Source organism: Pagrus major, chromosome 8 (assembly GCF_040436345.1).
Source record: "Pagrus major chromosome 8, Pma_NU_1.0".
Taxonomy (NCBI): Eukaryota; Metazoa; Chordata; class Actinopteri; order Spariformes; family Sparidae; genus Pagrus; species Pagrus major.
Window position 1 is genome coordinate 2950757 of NC_133222.1, and position 19596 is coordinate 2970352.

General features: G+C 42.1%; 3 protein-coding genes across 3 annotated transcripts; all 3 read left to right on the forward strand.

Annotated features, from left to right (window-relative positions):
• Positions 1 to 5446: 5446 nt before the first annotated feature.
• Positions 5447 to 8834, forward strand: LOC141001551 (E3 ubiquitin-protein ligase TRIM21-like). Its single transcript, XM_073472663.1, has 2 exons — positions 5447 to 5544; positions 7113 to 8834. Exon 2 carries the CDS (start codon positions 7122 to 7124, stop codon positions 8760 to 8762), a length of 1641 nt encoding a protein of 546 aa, XP_073328764.1. The 5' UTR covers positions 5447 to 5544; positions 7113 to 7121; the 3' UTR covers positions 8763 to 8834.
• Positions 8835 to 10186: 1352 nt separating this feature from the next.
• LOC141001552 (E3 ubiquitin-protein ligase TRIM21-like) lies at positions 10187 to 14073 on the forward strand. The gene is made up of 2 exons (XM_073472666.1): positions 10187 to 10271; positions 11996 to 14073. The coding sequence occupies exon 2, from the start codon at positions 12005 to 12007 to the stop codon at positions 13643 to 13645; it is 1641 nt and encodes a 546-aa protein (XP_073328767.1). The 5' UTR covers positions 10187 to 10271; positions 11996 to 12004; the 3' UTR covers positions 13646 to 14073.
• A 1002-nt stretch (positions 14074 to 15075) lies between these two features.
• Positions 15076 to 19168, forward strand: LOC141000541 (E3 ubiquitin-protein ligase TRIM21-like). The gene is made up of 2 exons (XM_073471266.1): positions 15076 to 15156; positions 17094 to 19168. The coding sequence occupies exon 2, from the start codon at positions 17103 to 17105 to the stop codon at positions 18741 to 18743; it is 1641 nt and encodes a 546-aa protein (XP_073327367.1). The 5' UTR covers positions 15076 to 15156; positions 17094 to 17102; the 3' UTR covers positions 18744 to 19168.
• Positions 19169 to 19596: the final 428 nt, after the last annotated feature.

Below are 19596 nucleotides of genomic sequence, written 5' to 3' on the forward strand. Positions count from 1 at the left end.
CACTGCTGTTTTTACTCGCCAAACACGTCACCAAAATGTATTTTTAAGTACTTGGTCAATGAGCTGAAATGGCCAGCAGGGGGAGCCCCTGTGATTAAACGTTCTGTCCTGAGTGTGACAGATTCGGTTGTAAACGAGGCATGAATTCCTCCCAAACAGAGCGATTTTTCAAAGCACTCTTGGCTTTTGCTGAATAAACCTTCCCACCGGTCCAAAAGGAGCCGTTCGCTGGCGACTCGGAGCACAACAGAGCCACCTGACAGAGCCGCCAGCCAGCAGAAATTCACCTCAATGCCTTCAGAAAGCTGCTTTATGTGTGTCCTGCCGGCAACCGAGGGAGGAGTGAGGAGAAAGGCCTAAAAAGAAAAAGAGTCTGCAGAGTGCAACTCCGAGCTGAAACTCAGAGTTTCCTAGCAACATGCTCTGCAAGATGAAACTGAGAGTTTTGCAGAGCTCTCTGGATCTGCGTGCTTTTATTCAGCGCTGCAGCAGACACACAGTTTGGTTTTATTAGGTAGTTTTTAATGCTCATGTTCCGCTGAAGTGTTCGCAAACCCCTGATACTCACATCCAACCACACACACACACTTCTCCCTCAATGAATTTCCAGCAGCAGCATTCGCAAAAATCGTATGCATGTGTTGTGTTTCCACTGTAATCTCTCTCTCTGTCTCAGACCTGTTGAATCTTAAACCTCACAGCTCCCCCTATTCTCCCCTCCCATGAAAGAAGAAAAAAAAAAAAACAAGACAAAAGCATGAATGCATAATTAATATAGTGAAGCTGCATTTTTAATTGTTGCTGGTCTTCAAAGTTGCCCAGTGGCATTGTCTCTCGGTTCGGGCCGGCTGCTTCCGATGGCAGAGCTTCATTCAGGTCTTTTTAGGGCTGGAGCGCTGCAGAAGCACCGGCAGACAACGGCTCCAAGCTCGCCTCTTTTCTCAGGGTGTCTGCCCGCACAATGGACTTCCTTAGCCTGCACACAAAAGAGGGCTGGCGCATGAAAAAACACCCAAATTCAATGGCATTCCTCTCCACAATGCACTCTGAGAATATGTGCTTGTCTCTCTCCTTCTCCCTCTCGACTCTTTCAGCGCCGGGTGATGTGTGAGGATGGTGTGTGAGGATCAGGAAGTGAAATTTTTTCCTGCGTCAAAATGAAACAAACTTGTGTGAAAGTGAGAATGGAGAGTCTGCAGCCAAGCTAGCAGCTCTGTGAGGCTGTGCTTAGGGACGGAGATGGCATTATGTAATTTCTGCCACTAGGGGGCTCTCAATCAAAACAAAACAAAAGATGTAAGTAACGTGGGATCATGGGAGATGTCGTCTTCCTCGCTGAAACATCTGCCGATTGAAATCGATCTGCATGACTGAGGCAGAAACGTACAGACGAGGTTATGTTTCTTCCTCATTTTCTGACTCTCTCCCAGAAGATTTTCTCTGCGTTGGAACATTTTTGAAAACATGGAAACATTCAGGATGATGTACACAACTCAACAAAATATCTCACAAGTCATTGAAATGCAGAAAAGTTGAATTCTATATATTTAAGTGCCAATATCAGATTGTCTACCCTCACTGATATACAGCAGCTATAATGTTGTTCACCACCTTAGTTTAGCAGAGAACAACTGGGGCTGATGGTACCGTCATTACTTCTTTCTGGACAAATTGAAATTTAAAAAGTTAAAAAGTTAAGAGGTCATCAGAGTTACAACAGATCATGCTTAAAGGTCCTATTTGTAAGAAAAGTAGAATTTATCTCACGTGCTGACGCTTTGGGGGTGGCGACCATCCCGACCTACCACCCCAAAGCATCAGTATTTGACGAGTTGGGACTCTTTTCTTACAAATAGGACCTTTAATGTGAAGACGGGTTGAGCTGCAGCAGAGATGACGAGCAGCTACAGAACAGGACGGCTCTCCGAGCTAATTGCAGCTAACGTTAAGTTTACAGCAGTTCGCACTTACTTTAGCACCAAAGCTGCCGATATCTGTCAACCAGGAGACTCCACAAATCATCTGGGTACTCCATCTGTCCTCTGTCGTCGTTCTTGGAGGCCTCGTTCTGGAGCTGTTCGTTGAGAAGCTGCTGGTTATATCAGTACGTTTGTTAGCAGTTACTTTAGCAACAAGGAAAGCTATCTGCCCAGAACGCCGCCGTAGCACAATGGTGTTCAGGACCAGGACGTGACCTCATGGATTACTGTACATCCACGGCAGCGTCATAAAATAAAGAAAGCGTTTATTGGACGAACAATGTATATACACCCACGAGTGCAGGATGAGTCATCAACATTTTTAATGATTTTCCAGGAAGAAACTCCAAACTAGCATCAAATATACCTACAAAATGCCTGAAATTGATGTAAAGTTGGATCAAGACATATGTGATTAAATCACTTCAACAGCGATCTCGACTTGAAACTAAACGTTGTCTTTCTGGGACCGTTCTCGTGTCCCCGGATGGAATTACGGTCCCCACATTGTGAGTGCGTGAACAGGTTGTTCATCAACCATCGTCACACACACAGCCTCACTGTTGCTGGTCAGATGGGTCGGCATTAACTCCCCCATCACATCCTCTGTGTGAGGAGTTGCGGTGGGTGAGGAGGGGTGAGTTTGGTGGGTGGGGGGAGGTCGTTCCACCATTGTCGGGCGCACATTGAGCACCGTTGGCACGCCGGCGGGCAGCTTACCATCCCGAGGCTGCCGGGAGCCACAAAGGGCCACGATGGAGGGAGAGTCGAGCCGGGTGAACGTCACCAACACCCGCAGCCTAATCCTCCTGCCCTGTACATCTGCGCCGGGCCGGTTTCAAAAGCCAGACCCCCTTTTTTTTCTCTCTCTCTCTCTCTAAAATCCCCCCTCCTCCATCATGCACCACCTCTTTTCTTTTCTCCCACTGTTATTCTGCAGCAGGAGAAAGGACGGGCTTTTGTAGTGGCTCATAGTGTCACACAGACACAAGACCTGAGGCTGCCAGTCATCAAATGGAAGCTCTCTCTGGGCCTTTCACAGCGCTCACTTTGCTCATGTCGACTCGGGGAGAGAGGGGGAAACTCTTATTTTAGCACGTGAAAAGGCTCCAGACGGGGACATGAAGGCCGGCTCTTCACATCGGACACAATCGACTTTGAAAGCCAAGCGTTTCTCTGAGAGTAGTAGGGAGTGTTTGCCGGGATGTTGGCATCATGTTTTAATTGAATTTGACTGTCAGCGGGTCTCAAAGGGGCCCAAACAAGCTTATTATGAAAACGCTCTTCTGGGATCCTGCCGAAGTAAACCAGCGACAAACATGATAAAGAAAAGGTCAAATGGCTTTTTACACACGAGGCCGCAAATCAGTCTGCCTGTTTCAAACTTACACACAAATGAATGTAAATAAACAAACTGATTTAAAAACTAATTCAACATAAGGAGACAATTTTATTTAAGTATCCTACTTTTCAAAAAGAAGAAAATTTAGATTAAAACAAACAAAATAAAATGTAAACATATAAAAAACAAAACAAATAAGAATCTGCCGCACAAACTTTCTCCCTTAGAGGGCTGAAAGTAAACACTTCCTGCCCATATATGTATTCAATATATTATACACTTTTAAGATGCTAAATATTACTACGACCCCGACTGACTGTCGCTCTGTCCGCTGTTCTCAGATTGTGAAAATTAAAAATAATTCAGGAGCATTTTTTCTCACAAAAATAAAACTGCATAAACAGATTTATATCATAATTAATAACATGAAGGTGCAATATGTCAGAATTTGCCATGAATTGAATTCACAATCAGAAGAAATAGGGGGCAGCATTTCACCAGCAGCGAGCAACACTGCAACACAACACAATCTCAAAATGTGGACGACGTCCTGATCCGATTCTCTGGATGTTGTCTGCATTGATATGAAAAAAATAATAAATTAAATTCAAATTAAACAACCCATCCAACCAAACCCTGCTCCTTTTTCTTTGCTTACTGGTACTTACATACGGACATATGTAACTTAAATGACATAATTATGTTACTAATGCATTTATTTTAATCAAAACCATGAACCTTTCCTCAACATAAACCAAGTAGTTTTGGTGCCTAAATTTAATAGAAATGTTGATGTTTCACAGCGTATGGAAGCTCCTGTTCTGCCTAGTTTGGCCCTAAAGTGCTGTGATTGGCTGGTCCTCGACGATGTTAGCTGTGAGCGCAAGTCCGGCCCGGAGACTCCCTAAAAACTTGATGTTTCACCTGAGTGTGACGTCTTATGCCTGCGTCACAGAGAGTGTTGGGTGCCTGATGCACGTTCTCACCGGCTCATATCGGGTGTCTTGTCACTTGTAACGTAAGACAGAGATGATTTATTAATTTAAATCTGAACAAACTGCGACTGAAAAGTGGAAATATTCTTTTAAGTACCTGAAAACAATAAATTCACCAAGTGTGTGAAGCGTGCACTGCCACGTCCTGCAAAACCACCTCCATCCAGGTGAAACACCAAGAGAGAGTCTCTCTGAGTGCATGTGAGGATCTCAGCTGGTGAGAGCAGTTTAGAGATGAGGTCCTGGTGGAGGAGTGGGACAAAAACAGCTGATGATTCTCTGGTTTCATCACTACGATGGACCCATTTAATATTTTCACAAGTTGAAGGTTTTTGAGCCACAGAGCGGTGCAGCTGTCCAGATGTTGCCTATGAGAGTTCAAGTCCAGTCTGGGATCTTCAGGACGTTACTACTAAGATCTGTTTTTCTTTGAGGAAGCTTTACAATAAGTTTGACTCAGAGGAAACCTGGAGATAAATCTACTCAATGTTTTAAAAGGAAAATAAAAAAAGTGAATGCTACATTTTACATTACATTCATCCAAATATCTACTTGTTTGCTTTTCTGTCTGATGACATCGACCTCTGAGTGTCAGTGACTCTTCTCTGATTCATCTGTTTTAGAAACCAAACACCTGCATGATGTGTGAGTCAGGTTTAATGATGTTCAGCTGTTTGAGAAGGTGAAATGAACACAACACAAATGTTAGCAGAGATTAAATGACAGCTGAGGTCGCCCTCTGGTGGAGATTTTAACAAACTGCAGCCTGACGCTCTTCTGCTCCGTCTGCACTTCAGGATTTTCAAAATAAAGCGAGGAAATAAAAGTGATAGTTATAAATCCCTCTGTGTTTTATCAGACAGACTACTGATTTTTGAGTGGTGTCTCCTTCTCTCTCTAACTGAGGAGGTGTTTCTAAAAAACACAATTTTAATTTGACTTAAAAGTCCAGCATGGAGGATTTAGTAGCATGTAGCAGTGAGGCTGAAACCAACTACACAACAAAACTCCAAAACTTTGTCAACAAGTTTCACAATGAGTCACTAAAGCTGACAAAGCTTCACTGAGAGGAGGAGCAACAAGAAGAAAAATCTGCGTCACATTTCCTGAAACGAAAGTGACAGTTTGTCAGAGTGACAGCAGAGCTGCAGTCCAGACGAGTCTCTCTGTTTTCAACTGAATCCATCAGGTTTTTCTCAACTAACCAGCAGAATCTCTACAAACACTGGTGAGTACACTGACCTACACAGACCTGACTGAATATTTCTTCAAAAGTGAGTTAAAACCAGAATCTGACATTTCTACACGTGTTCACAGGAAGTACAGAGCAGATTAAAACCAAACCACAGTGACTGAACTCCAGCTAGTTGAAGTTACACAGAATCCAGTCACAGCTGGTTTTAGTTTAAACTGATTTACCGTCTTTCTCTGACCTGTTTCTGGTGTTAACACAGAACCTGAGCTCTACTCAGACAGGAAGTTTCACTCAGGGCGTCGCCATTTTAACTGCCACCCATCAGTGGCTGAGGGTTGTAGAGAGAAACAGCTTCAGTTTCCTGCAGCTTCCATCTTTTCTTCTGCACATTTAATGTGTGTGATTCTCTGCTCTCTGTATCTTCATCCTCTCTCTCTGTACCTCCTCTTCCTCCTCCTCCTCCAAGCTGACTCTCTGACACTGAAGCTCTCTGGACACAGATGCTGATTTTTCTCTTTCTGCCTCAAACGCTTCAATAAAACAAACAATAGAGACAAATACTGGATAAATATATTATCAGCCTGAAACAGAGACTTTCAGTGTTTTAATAAAATGTAAATTTTCCATCTAATTCTACATACGTTCAATGTAAATGTCACATTAAACACAAAGTGTTTCTGTCATGTTGAGTCAATGTGTAGAAACTAAATAACAAGATGTGCAACTTATTACAGGAGACAGAACAACAAATATCAAATGCTTTTTAAAATTACTTTTAAGTTTAATACTTGAATAATAAACACTAGAAACAAACATTATGTTTATGTAGAAGTTCCCCATAACTTTATATTAATGATTAAATAAACTCATCAGGTTTATTTAACTCTGCATTAATTTAATTTATTCAGACTAAATTATTTATTCACATTGACTCAACATGATAGAAACACTTATTAAATGTGACCCTTTCCATTAAAGTTATGTTATAAAAATGTACATGTAATTAAAACACTTAAATTCACTGTTTTAGCCAAAGTTTTTATTTACGTGCACAGGAAATCATAATAAATGTGTTAAGTTTGATATTAAAATCAGTGACGAGACTTGTCTCACTTATCCAGTGTAATAACATCTTTATTTCTATATTTTAGTGCTTTTAATATTTCATTTTTAAATGTATTTTTAATACTTTATAAGTTTTATCCCTCGTTACTCGTGTCATATTATCTTTCTCTATTTAAATCTTGTTTATATCTACAGTGTGATATGTTTTATTCTAGAAGGAGCGACTGTAACGTGCACATTTTCCTCCTCAGGGATCAATGAAGCATTTCTGATTCTGATTTGGAGTCACTGGGTCACATTACATCGACTCAAAGAAAACTGCAAACATTTTCTTTCAAATTAAACCAAATCAGTTTATTACACATTAGAAATCAATAAACTTGTGCAACTGGGAGCAAACTGTCCTCCTGCTGCCAATAAAACAACTGAATTCATGATGATTCTCCTCATAATCCACCAATCATTGTTACATTTTAACTCATTAAATATTCTAAATAAATGTATTAAAGCTGTTTTTCTTTTCTTTTCATCCTCAGACTGTAAACATGTCTGCTGCCAGCTGTCTGCTGACTGAAGATCAGTTTCTGTGCTCCATCTGTCTGGATGTGTTCACTGATCCAGTCAGCACACCATGTGGACACAACTTCTGTAAAACCTGCATCACTCAACACTGGGATAAAAATGACAAGTGTCAGTGTCCCAACTGTAAAGAGGTTTTCAACACCAGACCTGAGCTGAAGGTCAACACGTTCATCTCTGAGATGGCTGCTCAGTTCAGACAGTCAGCTCAACAGAAAGCCAGCAGCAGCAGCTCAGAGCAACACGTTTCCAAACCAGGAGAAGTTCCCTGTGACGTCTGCACTGGAACCAAACTGAAGGCCCTGAAGTCCTGCCTGGTGTGTCTGGCCTCCTACTGTGAGACTCACCTGGAGCCTCATCTGACAATGTCAGGCCTGAAAAGACATCAGCTGATCAACCCTGTGGAGAACCTGGAAGACAGGATGTGTACGAAGCACGATAAACTGCTGGAGCTGTTCTGTAAGACCGACCAGATGTGTGTCTGCATGCTCTGCACTGTTTTAGACCACAAGACACATGATGTTGTTCCTCTGAAAGAAGCATATGAAGGAAAGAAGGCCGAGCTGGGGAAGACAGACGCTGAAATTCAGCAGATGATCCAGAAGAGACGACTGAAGATTCAGGAGATGAAGCGCTCAGTGGAGCTCAGTGAGAAAGATGCAGACAGAGAGATAGCAGCTGGTGTTCAGGTCTTCACCGCTCTGAAGGAGTCTGTTGAGAGAAGCCAGGCCGAGCTCATTGACACCATCAAAGAGAAGCAGAGAGACACAGAGAAACAGGCTGAAGGCTTCATCAAAGAGCTGGAACAGGAAATCTCTGAGCTGGAGAAGAGAAGCTCTGAGGTGAAGAAGCTCTCAAGCTCTAAAGAGCAACTCAACGTCTTCTTCCAAAGCTTCCCATCACTGAACGCTGCTCCACCCACCAAGGACTGGACAGGAGTCAGCGTCCGTCCACCTTCATATGAGGGGACTGTGAGGGGAGCTGTGAATCAGCTGGAGGAGACGCTCAGTAAAAAGATGAAGGAGCTGCTTGAGCTGAAGAGGGTCCAGCAGTATGCAGTGGATGTGACACTTGATCCTGATACAGCACAGCCCAAACTCATCCTGTCTGATGATGGAAAACAAGTTAAACATGGTAATGTAAAGAAGAAACTTCCAGACAACCCAGAGAGATTTGATACTAATTGTTGTGTCTTAGCAAAGCAGAGTTTCTCTTCAGGAAGATTTTATTATGAGGTTCAGGTTAAAGAGAAGACTGAGTGGGATTTAGGAGTGGCCAGAGAGTCGATCAACAGGAAGGGAGACATTCCACTGTCTCCTCAGAATGGTTACTGGACGATATGGTTGAGGAATGAAAATGAGTACGACGCTCTTGCTCGCCCTCCAGTCCGTCTCTCTCTGAAGTGTCAGCCTGAGAAGGTGGGGGTGTTTGTGGATTATGAGGAGGGTCTGGTCTCCTTTTATGACGTTGATGCTGCAGCTCTTATCTACTCCTTTACTGGCTGCTGCTTCACTCAGAAACTCTACCCATACTTCAGTCCATGTGTTAACAATGGTGGTAGAAACTCTGCCCCTCTGATCATCTCTCCTGTCAATCACACTGAGTAGAACAAACATTTGATTTTCTACAGAAAGATTCACATCATTTAATGTAATAAATGTATATTCATGGGTGATGTATGATGTATACATTGTTGTTTTTTCAGATTCTGATTAATGTGTTTTTATCATTTTTACTTGTTTTTCTTTGATGTGTCACATTGATATTTACTACAACACACCAGTTTTACCACATTGATTGATATTATCTAATGTAGCCTCATTTGTTCTAATAACTGCATTACTGCCTTCAACACTGTTAAATCATCAGAAAACAATGTACTCAGGAATATGAAACATTTGTGTGTTGAGTTTAACCTTTTTATTGTCTGATCATTGTAAAAATAAGAAGAGTAGCATCCTGACAAAACATTTATGAATGAGACAAAAGTAATTTGATTTTGTTTTTCTTTATGAACAAAATAGAAAAAGTAAAAAATATTTCATTGTGTCTGATTCATTATTTAGTTTGTTGTTGTTGATATCAACAGCTGATGTTTCTAATAACGACCAAATCATGTGATTAAAAACACCATCAGCTGTTCTCAGACTGACTTGAGCTGAGGAGCTTCAATCCTCCATCACACCTGAGACAGCTGGTAGTGTGAGATGATGTCATGTTATTGAAGGTTTGAACAGCTGATATGAACTAAACCAGTGATCTGAGGTCGCCCTCTAGTGGAGCTGATAACAAACTGCAGCCTGTGGCCACATGAGGACCTGCTCTTAATGAAGATCTACACAGTCTGATGCTGAAGCAGATTACATGAAGGCAGAACAATGAAATCTAACTGGTTCAAGTTCTCTGATGTCACTGATGTTTGTTGTTTTTGTCATTTATTTTTTAGCTCATTCTCAAATCAGCAACTTTACTTTCACATAAAAAGACTTTTACTTAAAAAAATATTGGACTTCAGCTCCTTTTTAAAAAAAAATAGGCACAGAGAAGTTAATGAATCTACAGCTGTGGTCCAATCAGATGGATTCTCCATCTCAGTTTGAAACACGTGTTTGTCTGTCTTCTACTGTAATCTGTGAGAAATCTGTCAGAGAAAAGATCCAACAGCTTGAAAAGCAGCAGAAAAGTGAAGTTTCAGGCTGAACAGTGAGCTGAACATTGAGTGTTTGTGGGACTGTAGAGGAGCGCTGCAGCCTGCTGGACTCAACATACAGGATGTTCTTGAATATCCTCCACTGACCTCTTTTCTCATGGTGTCTATTGTAGCTGTATGTTTGTGTGGCTGCTGTAAACTTTCACTGCAGAGAAGAGAAGAGAGAAAAAGTAAAAACTCATCTCGTTGCAAAGCTGTCAAGGTGTTTCCCAGTGAGTCACTCAAACACTGAGAGGAGGAGCAACACTGAAAGTAGAAAAAGCTGCGTCACGTTTCCTGAATCGAAAGTGAAAGTTAGAGTAACAGCAGAGCTGCAGTCCAGACGAGTCTGTTTCTGTGCGAAAACAACTTCAACTGGATCCATCAGAGTTTTCTCTACTACACAGCAGAACCTCTGCAAACCCTGGTGAGTACACTGACCTACACAGACTGAACGCACTCACTGAATATTTGGTGGAAATGTTGTCAACACCAGAATCTGACTTCTCTTTCATACGGAAGCGTTTTGCTGCCACACAAGACCAAACACACACTGGATTAAAGCAGCCGAGCACAGCTAGTGACAGTCCTGTGTTTCTACATGGAGTTTGATAGTGATCAATAATCAATAAAGATGATGACAACAACTCCGTTTGACTGAATATGAGCAAAATGCTCTGTTTAACTGGAGGAGGAGGAGGAGGAGGAGGAGGAGGAGGAAGAGGAGGAGCGCTGCGGTGCGTCTCTGTGTGCGTAATGTGGATCTCAGTCCTCTGACCGGACAGGACATCCAGACTATCATCGTGATTAATAGCGGATGGGAGAAATAATCCATCTTTAATGAGGAACATATTAATAACATGACCTGCAGACATCCTCCAGCAGCAGAAACATGAAGTGTCTCCACCTTAAGAGAGACGATGCGCGCGTTGGAGACAGTTTAACTTCATTGATTGTGTAAATCTCCATCACTGCTGCTTCCTCTGGAGAGGATCCTCTGTACTGTCCTGTTTACAACTACAGATTTAGTTTTGCTGCTTAAATGAGCCGTGATATTTGCTACAGTGACATTACTACATGCTTGGAAAGGAAACCTTTAAATGACTGAAAGCAGCCTCTCTCGCCTCATGTAAATGAGATGCAATAACAATATAAATGATCATGTTATCATGTGAAACTCTTGTTAGAAGCTAAATAGCTTAGCTTAGACACCATTGTGAGTGTCCAATATACAGACGGGAGCATCTGGTTTCAGGTGACTTTGTTTTATTGCCCATAAACACATAAAATTGATGTTTTACAACATTTTTAACTGCTACAAACTTTGGTAAGCAGCCTTGAACTTCACACTTTATCTCAGCCTCAGTGTTTCTGTGGTTACTGCTGTCTGCCTTTGTAATGCAGTACAGCTGATCATATTTACTGTGTTTCAGCTACTGATAATAACACAAAACCTGAGCTCTACACTCAGACAGGAAGTTCCTCTCAGGGTACTTTTTTTCTGTCGTAGGAGCTGTGGAAAGAAATAGTTTGAGTCTCCTTAAGTTCAGAACAGCAGCTTCAATCTTTTCTTCTTCTTCACATTGAATGTGTCTGATTCTCTGCTCTCTGTATCTTCATCCTCTCTCTCTGTACCTCCTCTTCCTTCTCTTCGTCCGAGCTGACTCTCTGACACTAAAGCTGTCTGGACACAGAAGGTAGAATAGAGTATATCATGTTCAAACATAATAAAAGTGTTAATTTTAATAATAAGTTGGTTTTCATTTGATGCAGTTCCATTGATATTAACATCCACATCAACATCTCCAGTTCCTCCTGCTTCTCTCTCTCCTACATAGTTTGTGTGTCCTTAACTTTTCTTACTAAATCTCTTTTTCATGTTTGAGCCTCCTTCACTCGCAGCACAGTCCAGGACCTGACTGTGTAACGAGCTGTCTTAGTTAATCAGACACCGAATACGTGACGATTCTGACAAAATTCATCGACAACCACAGCTCATATTAGAGTTGTGTAATTTTCTCTGTATTCTGGCCCTGCTGTTGTACAACTTGTATAGCTGTTAAACACTTAAGTAAGAAGCCTCAGACTACCCAACCCTCTTAATCAAGAGATATCTAATTACAGTTTCTTTTTCTCACTTTTCATTCTCAGACTGTAAACATGTCTGCTGCCAGCTGTCTGCTCACTGAAGATCAGTTTCTGTGCTCCATCTGTCTGGATGTGTTCACTGATCCAGTCAGCACACCATGTGGACACAACTTCTGTAAAACCTGCATCACTCAACACTGGGATAAAAAAGACAAGTGTCAGTGTCCCAACTGTAAAGAGGTTTTCAACACCAGACCTGAGCTGAAGGTCAACACGTTCATCTCTGAGATGGCTGCTCAGTTCAGACAGTCAGCTCAACAGAAAGCCAGCAGCAGCAGCTCAGAGCAACAAGTTTCCAAACCAGGAGAAGTTCCCTGTGACGTCTGCACTGGAACCAAACTGAAGGCCCTGAAGTCCTGTCTGGTGTGTCTGGCCTCCTACTGTGAGACTCACCTGGAGCCTCATCTGACAATGTCAGGCCTGAAAAGACATCAGCTGATCAACCCTGTGGAGAACCTGGAAGACAGGATGTGTACGAAGCACGATAAACTGCTGGAGCTGTTCTGTAAGACCGACCAGATGTGTGTCTGCATGCTCTGCACTGTTTTAGACCACAAGACACATGATGTTGTTCCTCTGAAAGAAGGATATGAAGGAAAGAAGGCCGAGCTGGGGAAGAGAGACGCTGAAATTCAGCAGATGATCCAGAAGAGACGACTGAAGATTCAGGAGATGAAGCGCTCAGTGGAGCTCAGTGAGAAAGATGCAGACAGAGAGATAGCAGCTGGTGTTCAGGTCTTCACCGCTCTGAAGGAGTCTGTTGAGAGAAGCCAGGCCGAGCTCATCGACACCATCAAAGAGGAGCAGAGAGAGACAGAGAAACAGGCTGAAGGCTTCATCAAAGAGCTGGAACAGGAAATCTCTGAGCTGGAGAAGAGAAGCTCTGAGGTGAAGAAGCTCTCAAGCTCTAAAGAGAAACTCTTCATCTTCTTCCAAAGCTTCCCATCACTGAACGCTGCTCCACCCACCAAGGACTGGACAGGAGTCAGCGTCCGTCCACCTTCATATGAGGGGACTGTGGTGAGAGCTGTGAATCAGCTGGAGGAGACGCTCAGTAAACAGATGAAGGAGCTGCTTGAGCTGAAGAGGGTCCAGCAGTATGCAGTGGATGTGACACTCGACCCTGATACAGCACATCCTGAACTCATCCTGTCTGATGATGGAAAACAAGTTAACTGTGGTGATGTAAAGAAGAATCTCCCAGACAACCCAGAGAGATTTGATACTGGTCACTGTGTCTTAGCAAAGCAGAGTTTCTCTTCAGGAAGATTTTATTATGAGGTTCAAGTTAAAGGGAAGACTGAGTGGACTTTAGGAGTGGCCAGAGAGTCGATCAACAGGAAGGGACAAATCACACTGAATCCTCAGAATGGTATCTGGACGATATGTTTGAGGAATAAAAATGAGTACAGTGCTTGTGCTGGCCCTTCAGTCCGTCTCTCTCTGAAGTGTCAGCCTGAGAAGGTGGGGGTGTTTGTGGATTATGAGGAGGGTCTGGTCTCCTTTTATGACGTTGATGCTGCAGCTCTTATCTACTCCTTTACTGGCTGCTGCTTCACTCAGAAACTCTACCCATACTTCAGTACATGTCTTAATGATGGTGGTGAAAACTCTGCCCCTCTGATCATCTCTCCTGTCAATCACACTGAGTAGAACAAACATTTGATTTTCTACAGAAAGATTCACATCATTTAATGTAATAAATGTACATTTATTGGTGATGTATGATGTATACATGGTTGTTTTCAGATTCTGTTCAGTGTGTTTTTATCATTTTTACAGTAAATGTTTTTCTTTGATGTGTCACATTGATATTTACAACAACACACCAGTTTTACCACATTGATTGATATTATCTAATGTAGCCTCATTTATTCTAATAACTGCATTACCTGCCTTCAACACTGTTAAATCATCAGAAAACAATGTACTCAGATATATGAAAAATTTGTGTGTTGAGTTTAACCTTTTTATTGTCTGATCATTGTAAATATAAGAAGAGCTGCATCCTGACAAAACATTTATGAATGAGACAAAAGTAATTTGATTTTGTTTTTCTTTATGAATAAAATAGAAAAAGCAACACAAATATTTTACTGTGTCTGATTCATTATTTAGTTTGATATTGATATCAACAGCTGATGTTTCTAATGACGACCAAATCATGTGGTTAAAAACACCATCAGCTGTTCTCAGACTGACTTGAGCTGAGGAGCTCCAATCCTCCATCACACCTGAGACAGCTGGTAGTGTGAGATGATGTCATGTTATTGAAGGTTTGAACAGCTGATATGAACTAAACCAGTGATCTGAGGTCGCCCTCTAGTGGAGCTCATGACAAACTGCAGCCTGTGGCCACATGAGGACCTGCTCTTAATAAAGATCTACACAGTCTGATGCTGAAGCAGATTACATGAAGGCAGAACAATGAAATCTAACTGGCTCAAGTTCTCTGATGTCACTGATGTTTGTTGTTTTTGTCATTTATTTTTTAGCTCATTCTCAAATCAGCAACTTTACTTTCACATAAAAAGACTTTTACTTAAAAAAATATTGGACTTCAGCTCTTTTTTAAAAAAAATAGGCACAGAGAAGTTAATGAATCTACAGCTGTGGTCCAATCAGATGGATTCTCCATCTCAGTTTAAAACACGTGTTTGTCTGTCTTCTACTGTAATCTGTGAGAAATCTGTCAGAGAAAAGATCCAACAGCTTGAAAAGCAGCAGAAAAGTGAAGTTTCAGGCTGAACAGTGAGCTGAACATTGAGTGTTTGTGGGACTGTAGAGGAGCGCTGCAGCCTGCTGGTCTCAACATACAGGATGTTCTTGAATATCCTCCACTGACCTCTTTTCTCATGTTGTCTATTGTAGCTGTATGTTTGTGTGGCTGCTGTAAACTTTCACTGCAGAGAAGAGAAGAGAGAAAAAGTAAAAACTCATCTCGTTGCAAAGCTGTCAAGGTGTTTCCCAATGAGTCACTCAAACACTGAGAGGAGGAGCAACACTGAAAGTAGAAAAAGCTGCGTCACGTTTCCTGAATCTAAAGTGAAAGTTAGAGTAACAGCAGAGCTGCAGTCCAGACGAGTCTGTTTCTGTGCGAAGACAACTTCAACTGGATCCATCAGAGTTTTCTCTACTACACAGCAGAACCTCTGCAAACCCTGGTGAGTACACTGACCTACACAGACTGAACGCACTCACTAAATATTTGGTGGAAATGTTGTCAACACCAGAATCTGACTTCTCTTTCATACGGAAGCGTTTTGCTGCCACACAAGACCAAACACACACTGGATTAAAGCAGCCGAGCACAGCTAGTGACAGTCCTGTCTTTCTACATGGAGTTTGATCGTGATCAATAATCAAAAAAGATGATGACAACAACTCCGTTTGACTCAATATGAGCAAAATGCTCTGTTTAACTGGAGGAGGAGGAGGAGGAGGAGGAGCAGGAGGAAGAGGAGGAAGAGGAGGAGCAGGAGGAGGAGGAGGAAGAGGAGGAGCAGGAGGAGGAGCGCTGCGGTGCGTCTCTGTGTGCGTAATGTGGATCTCTGTCCTCTGACCGGACAGGACATACAGACTATCATCGTGATTAATAGCGGATGGGGTGTGGGTGGGAGAAATAATCCATCTTTAATGAGGAACATATTAATAACATGACCTGCAGACATCCTCCAGCAGCACAAACATGAAGTGTCTCCACCTTAAGAGAGACGATGCGCGCGTTGGAGACAGTTTAACTTCATTGATTGTGTAAATGTCCATCACTGCTGCTTCCTCTGGAGAGGATCCTCTGTACTGTCCTGTTTATAACTACAGATTTAGTTTTGCTGCTTAAATGAGCCATGGTGTTTGCTACAGTGACATTACTACATGCTTGGAAAGGAAACCTTTAAATGACTGAAAGCAGCCTCTCTAATCATTAAAACTCAGTGTACACGCGTTGTGAACCTGCCTATGAAGGTGCATCTCACTATATGAATACTGAGCCTCTATATAGCAGGTAAAACACTGACATCTACTTTAGATCAAGGACCCATCTTATTGCTGCAAACTCTTCCTGCTGCTCTGAGATGCTCCAGCAAAGCAGCTGATCTCACCTCATGTAAATGAGATGCAATAACAATATAAATGATCATGTTATCATGTGAAACTCTTGTTAGAAGCTAACTAGCTTAGCTTAGACACCATTGTGAGTGTCCAATGTCCAGACGGGAGCATCTGGTTTCAGGTGACTTTGTTTTATTGCCCATAAACACATAAAATTGATGTTTTACAACATTTTTAACTGCTACAAACTTTGGTAAGCAGCCTTGAACTTCACACTTTATCTCAGCCTCAGTGTTTCTGTGGTTACTGCTGTCTGCCTTTGTAATGCAGTACAGCTGATCATATTTACTGTGTTTCAGCTACTGATAATAACACAAAACCCGAGCTCTATACTCAGACAGGAAGTTCCTCTCAGGGTACTTTTTTTCTGACGTAGGGGCTGTGGAAAGAAATAGTTTGAGTCTCCTTAAGTTCAGAACAGCAGCTTCAATCTTTTCTTCTTCTTCACATTGAATGTGTCTGATTCTTTGCTCTCTGTATCTTCATCCTCTCTCTCTGTACCTCCTCTTCCTTCTCTTCATCCGAGCTGACTCTCTGACACTAAAGCTGTCTGGACACAGAAGGTAGAATAGAGTATATTATGTTCAAACATAATAAATGTGTTAATTTTAATAATAAGTTGGTTTTCATTTGATGCAGTTCCATTGATTTTAACGTCCACATCAACATCTCCAGCTCCTCCTGCTTCTCTCTCTCCTACATAGTTTGTGTCCTTAACTTTTCTTACTAAATCTCTTTTTCATGTCTGAGCCTCCTTCACTCGCAGCACAGTCCAGGACCTGACTGTGTAACGAGCTGTCTTAGTAAATCAGACATTGAATACGTGACGATTCTGACAAAATTCATCGACAACCACAGCTCATATTAGAGTTGTGTCATTTTCTCTGTATTCTGGCCCTCAGTTAGGTGTAATATATTTTCCACTAAGCATAGTTTGGATGTATTAAACAATCACAAAATGTAATTTGTTTTTTCTCATTTTTGTCCTCAGACTGTAAACATGTCTGCTGCCAGCTGTCTGCTGACTGAAGATCAGTTTCTGTGCTCCATCTGTCTGGATGTGTTCACTGATCCAGTCAGCACACCATGTGGACACAACTTCTGTAAAACCTGCATCACTATACACTGGGATAAAAATGTCCCGTGTCAGTGTCCCAACTGTAAAAAGATTTTCAACACCAGACCTGAACTGCAGGTCAACACGTTCATCTCTGAGATGGCTGCTCAGTTCAGACAGTCAGCTCAACAGAAAGCCAGCAGCAGCAGCTCAGAGCAACAAGTTTCCAAACCAGGAGAAGTTCCCTGTGACGTCTGCACTGGAACCAAACTGAAGGCCCTGAAGTCCTGCCTGGTGTGTCTGGTCTCCTACTGTGAGACTCACCTGGAGCCTCATCTGACAGCTAAACAGCTGAAAAGACATCAGCTGATCGACCCTGTGGAGAACCTGGAAGACAGGATGTGTACGAAACATGATAAACTGCTGGAGCTGTTCTGTAAGACCGACCAGATGTGTGTCTGCATGCTCTGCACTGTTTTAGACCACAAGACACATGAGTTTGTTCCTCTGAAAGAAGAATATGAAGGAAAGAAGGCCGAGCTGGGGAAGACAGATGCTGAAATTCAGCAGATGATCCAGAAGAGACGACTGAAGATTCAGGAGATGAAGCGCTCAGTGGAGCTCAGTGAGAAAGATGCAGACAGAGAGATAGCAGCTGGTGTTCAGGTCTTCACCGCTCTGAAGGAGTCTGTTGAGAGAAGCCAGGCCGAGCTCATCGACACCATCAAAGAGAAGCAGAGAAAGACAGAGAAACAGACTGAAGGCTTCATCAAAGAGCTGGAACAGGAAATCTCTGAGCTGGAGAAGAGAAGCTCTGAGGTGAAGCAGCTCTCAAGCTCTAAAGAGAAACTCTTCATCTTCTTCCAAAGCTTCCCATCACTGAACGCTGCTCCACCCACCAAGGACTGGACAGGAGTCAGCGTCCGTCCACCTTCATATGAGGGGACTGTGGTGAGAGCTGTGAATCAGCTGGAGGAGACGCTCAGTAAACAGATGAAGAAGCTGCTTGAGCTGAAGAGGGTCCAGCAGTATGCAGTGGATGTGACACTCGACCCTGATACAGCACATCCCTGGCTCATCCTGTCTGATGATGGAAAACAAGTTAAACTTGGTGATGTAAAGAAGAATCTCCCAGACAACCCAGAGAGATTTGATACTTGTGCCTGTGTCTTAGCAAAGCAGAGTTTCTCTTCAGGAAGATTTTATTATGAGGTTCAGGTTAAAGAGAAGACTGAGTGGGATTTAGGAGTGGCCAGAGAGTCGATCAACAGGAAGGGACAAATCAATCCGACTCCTCAGAATGGTTACTGGACGATATGTTTGAGAAATAAAAATGAGTACAAAGCTCGTGCTGGCCCTTCAGTCCATCTCTCTCTGAAGTGTCAGCCTGAGAAGGTGGGGGTGTTTGTGGATTATGAGGAGGGTCTGGTCTCCTTTTATGACGTTGATGCTGCAGCTCTTATCTACTCCTTTACTGGCTGCTGCTTCACTCAGAAACTCTACCCATACTTCTGTCCATGTCTTTATGATGGTGGTAAAAACTCTGCCCCTCTGATCATCTCTCCTGTCAATCACACTGAGTAGAACAAACATTTGATTTTCTACAGAAAGATTCACATCATTTAATGTAATAAATGTATGTTCATGGGTGATGTATGGTGTGTACATTTTTGTTTTTTTCACATTGTGATTAATGTGTTTTTATCGTTTTTACAGTACTTTTTTTTTCATGTGTCACATTGATTTTTAGCACAACAACACACCAGTTTTACCACATTGATTGATATTATCTAATGTAGTCTCATTTATTGTAATAACTGCATCACCTGCCTTCAACACTGTTAAATCATCAGAAAACAATGTACTCAGGAATATGAAGCATTTGTGTGTTGAGTTTAACCTTTTTATTGTCTGACCATTGTCAATATAAGAAGAGCTGCATCCTGACAAAACATTTATGAATGAGACAAAAGTAATTTGATTTTGTTTTTCTTCATGAATAAAATAGAAAAAGCAACAAAACATTTTATTGTGTCTGATTCATTATTTAGTTTGTTATTGACATCAACAGCTGATGTTTCTAATGACGACCAAATCATGTGGTTAAAAACACCATCAGCTGTTCTCAGACTGACTTGAGCTGAGGAGCTCCAATCCTCCATCACACCTGAGACAGCTGGTAGTGTGAGATGATGTCATGTTATTGAAGGTTTGAACAGCTGATATGAACTAAACCAGTGATCTGAGGTCGCCCTCTAGTGGAGCTCATGACAAACTGCAGCCTGTGGCCACATGAGGACCTGCTCTTAATAAAGATCTACACAGTCTGATGCTGAAGCAGATTACATGAAGGCAGAACAATGAAATCTAACTGGCTCAAGTTCTCTGATGTCTCTGATGTTTGTTGTTTTTGTCATTTATTTTTTAGCTCATTCTC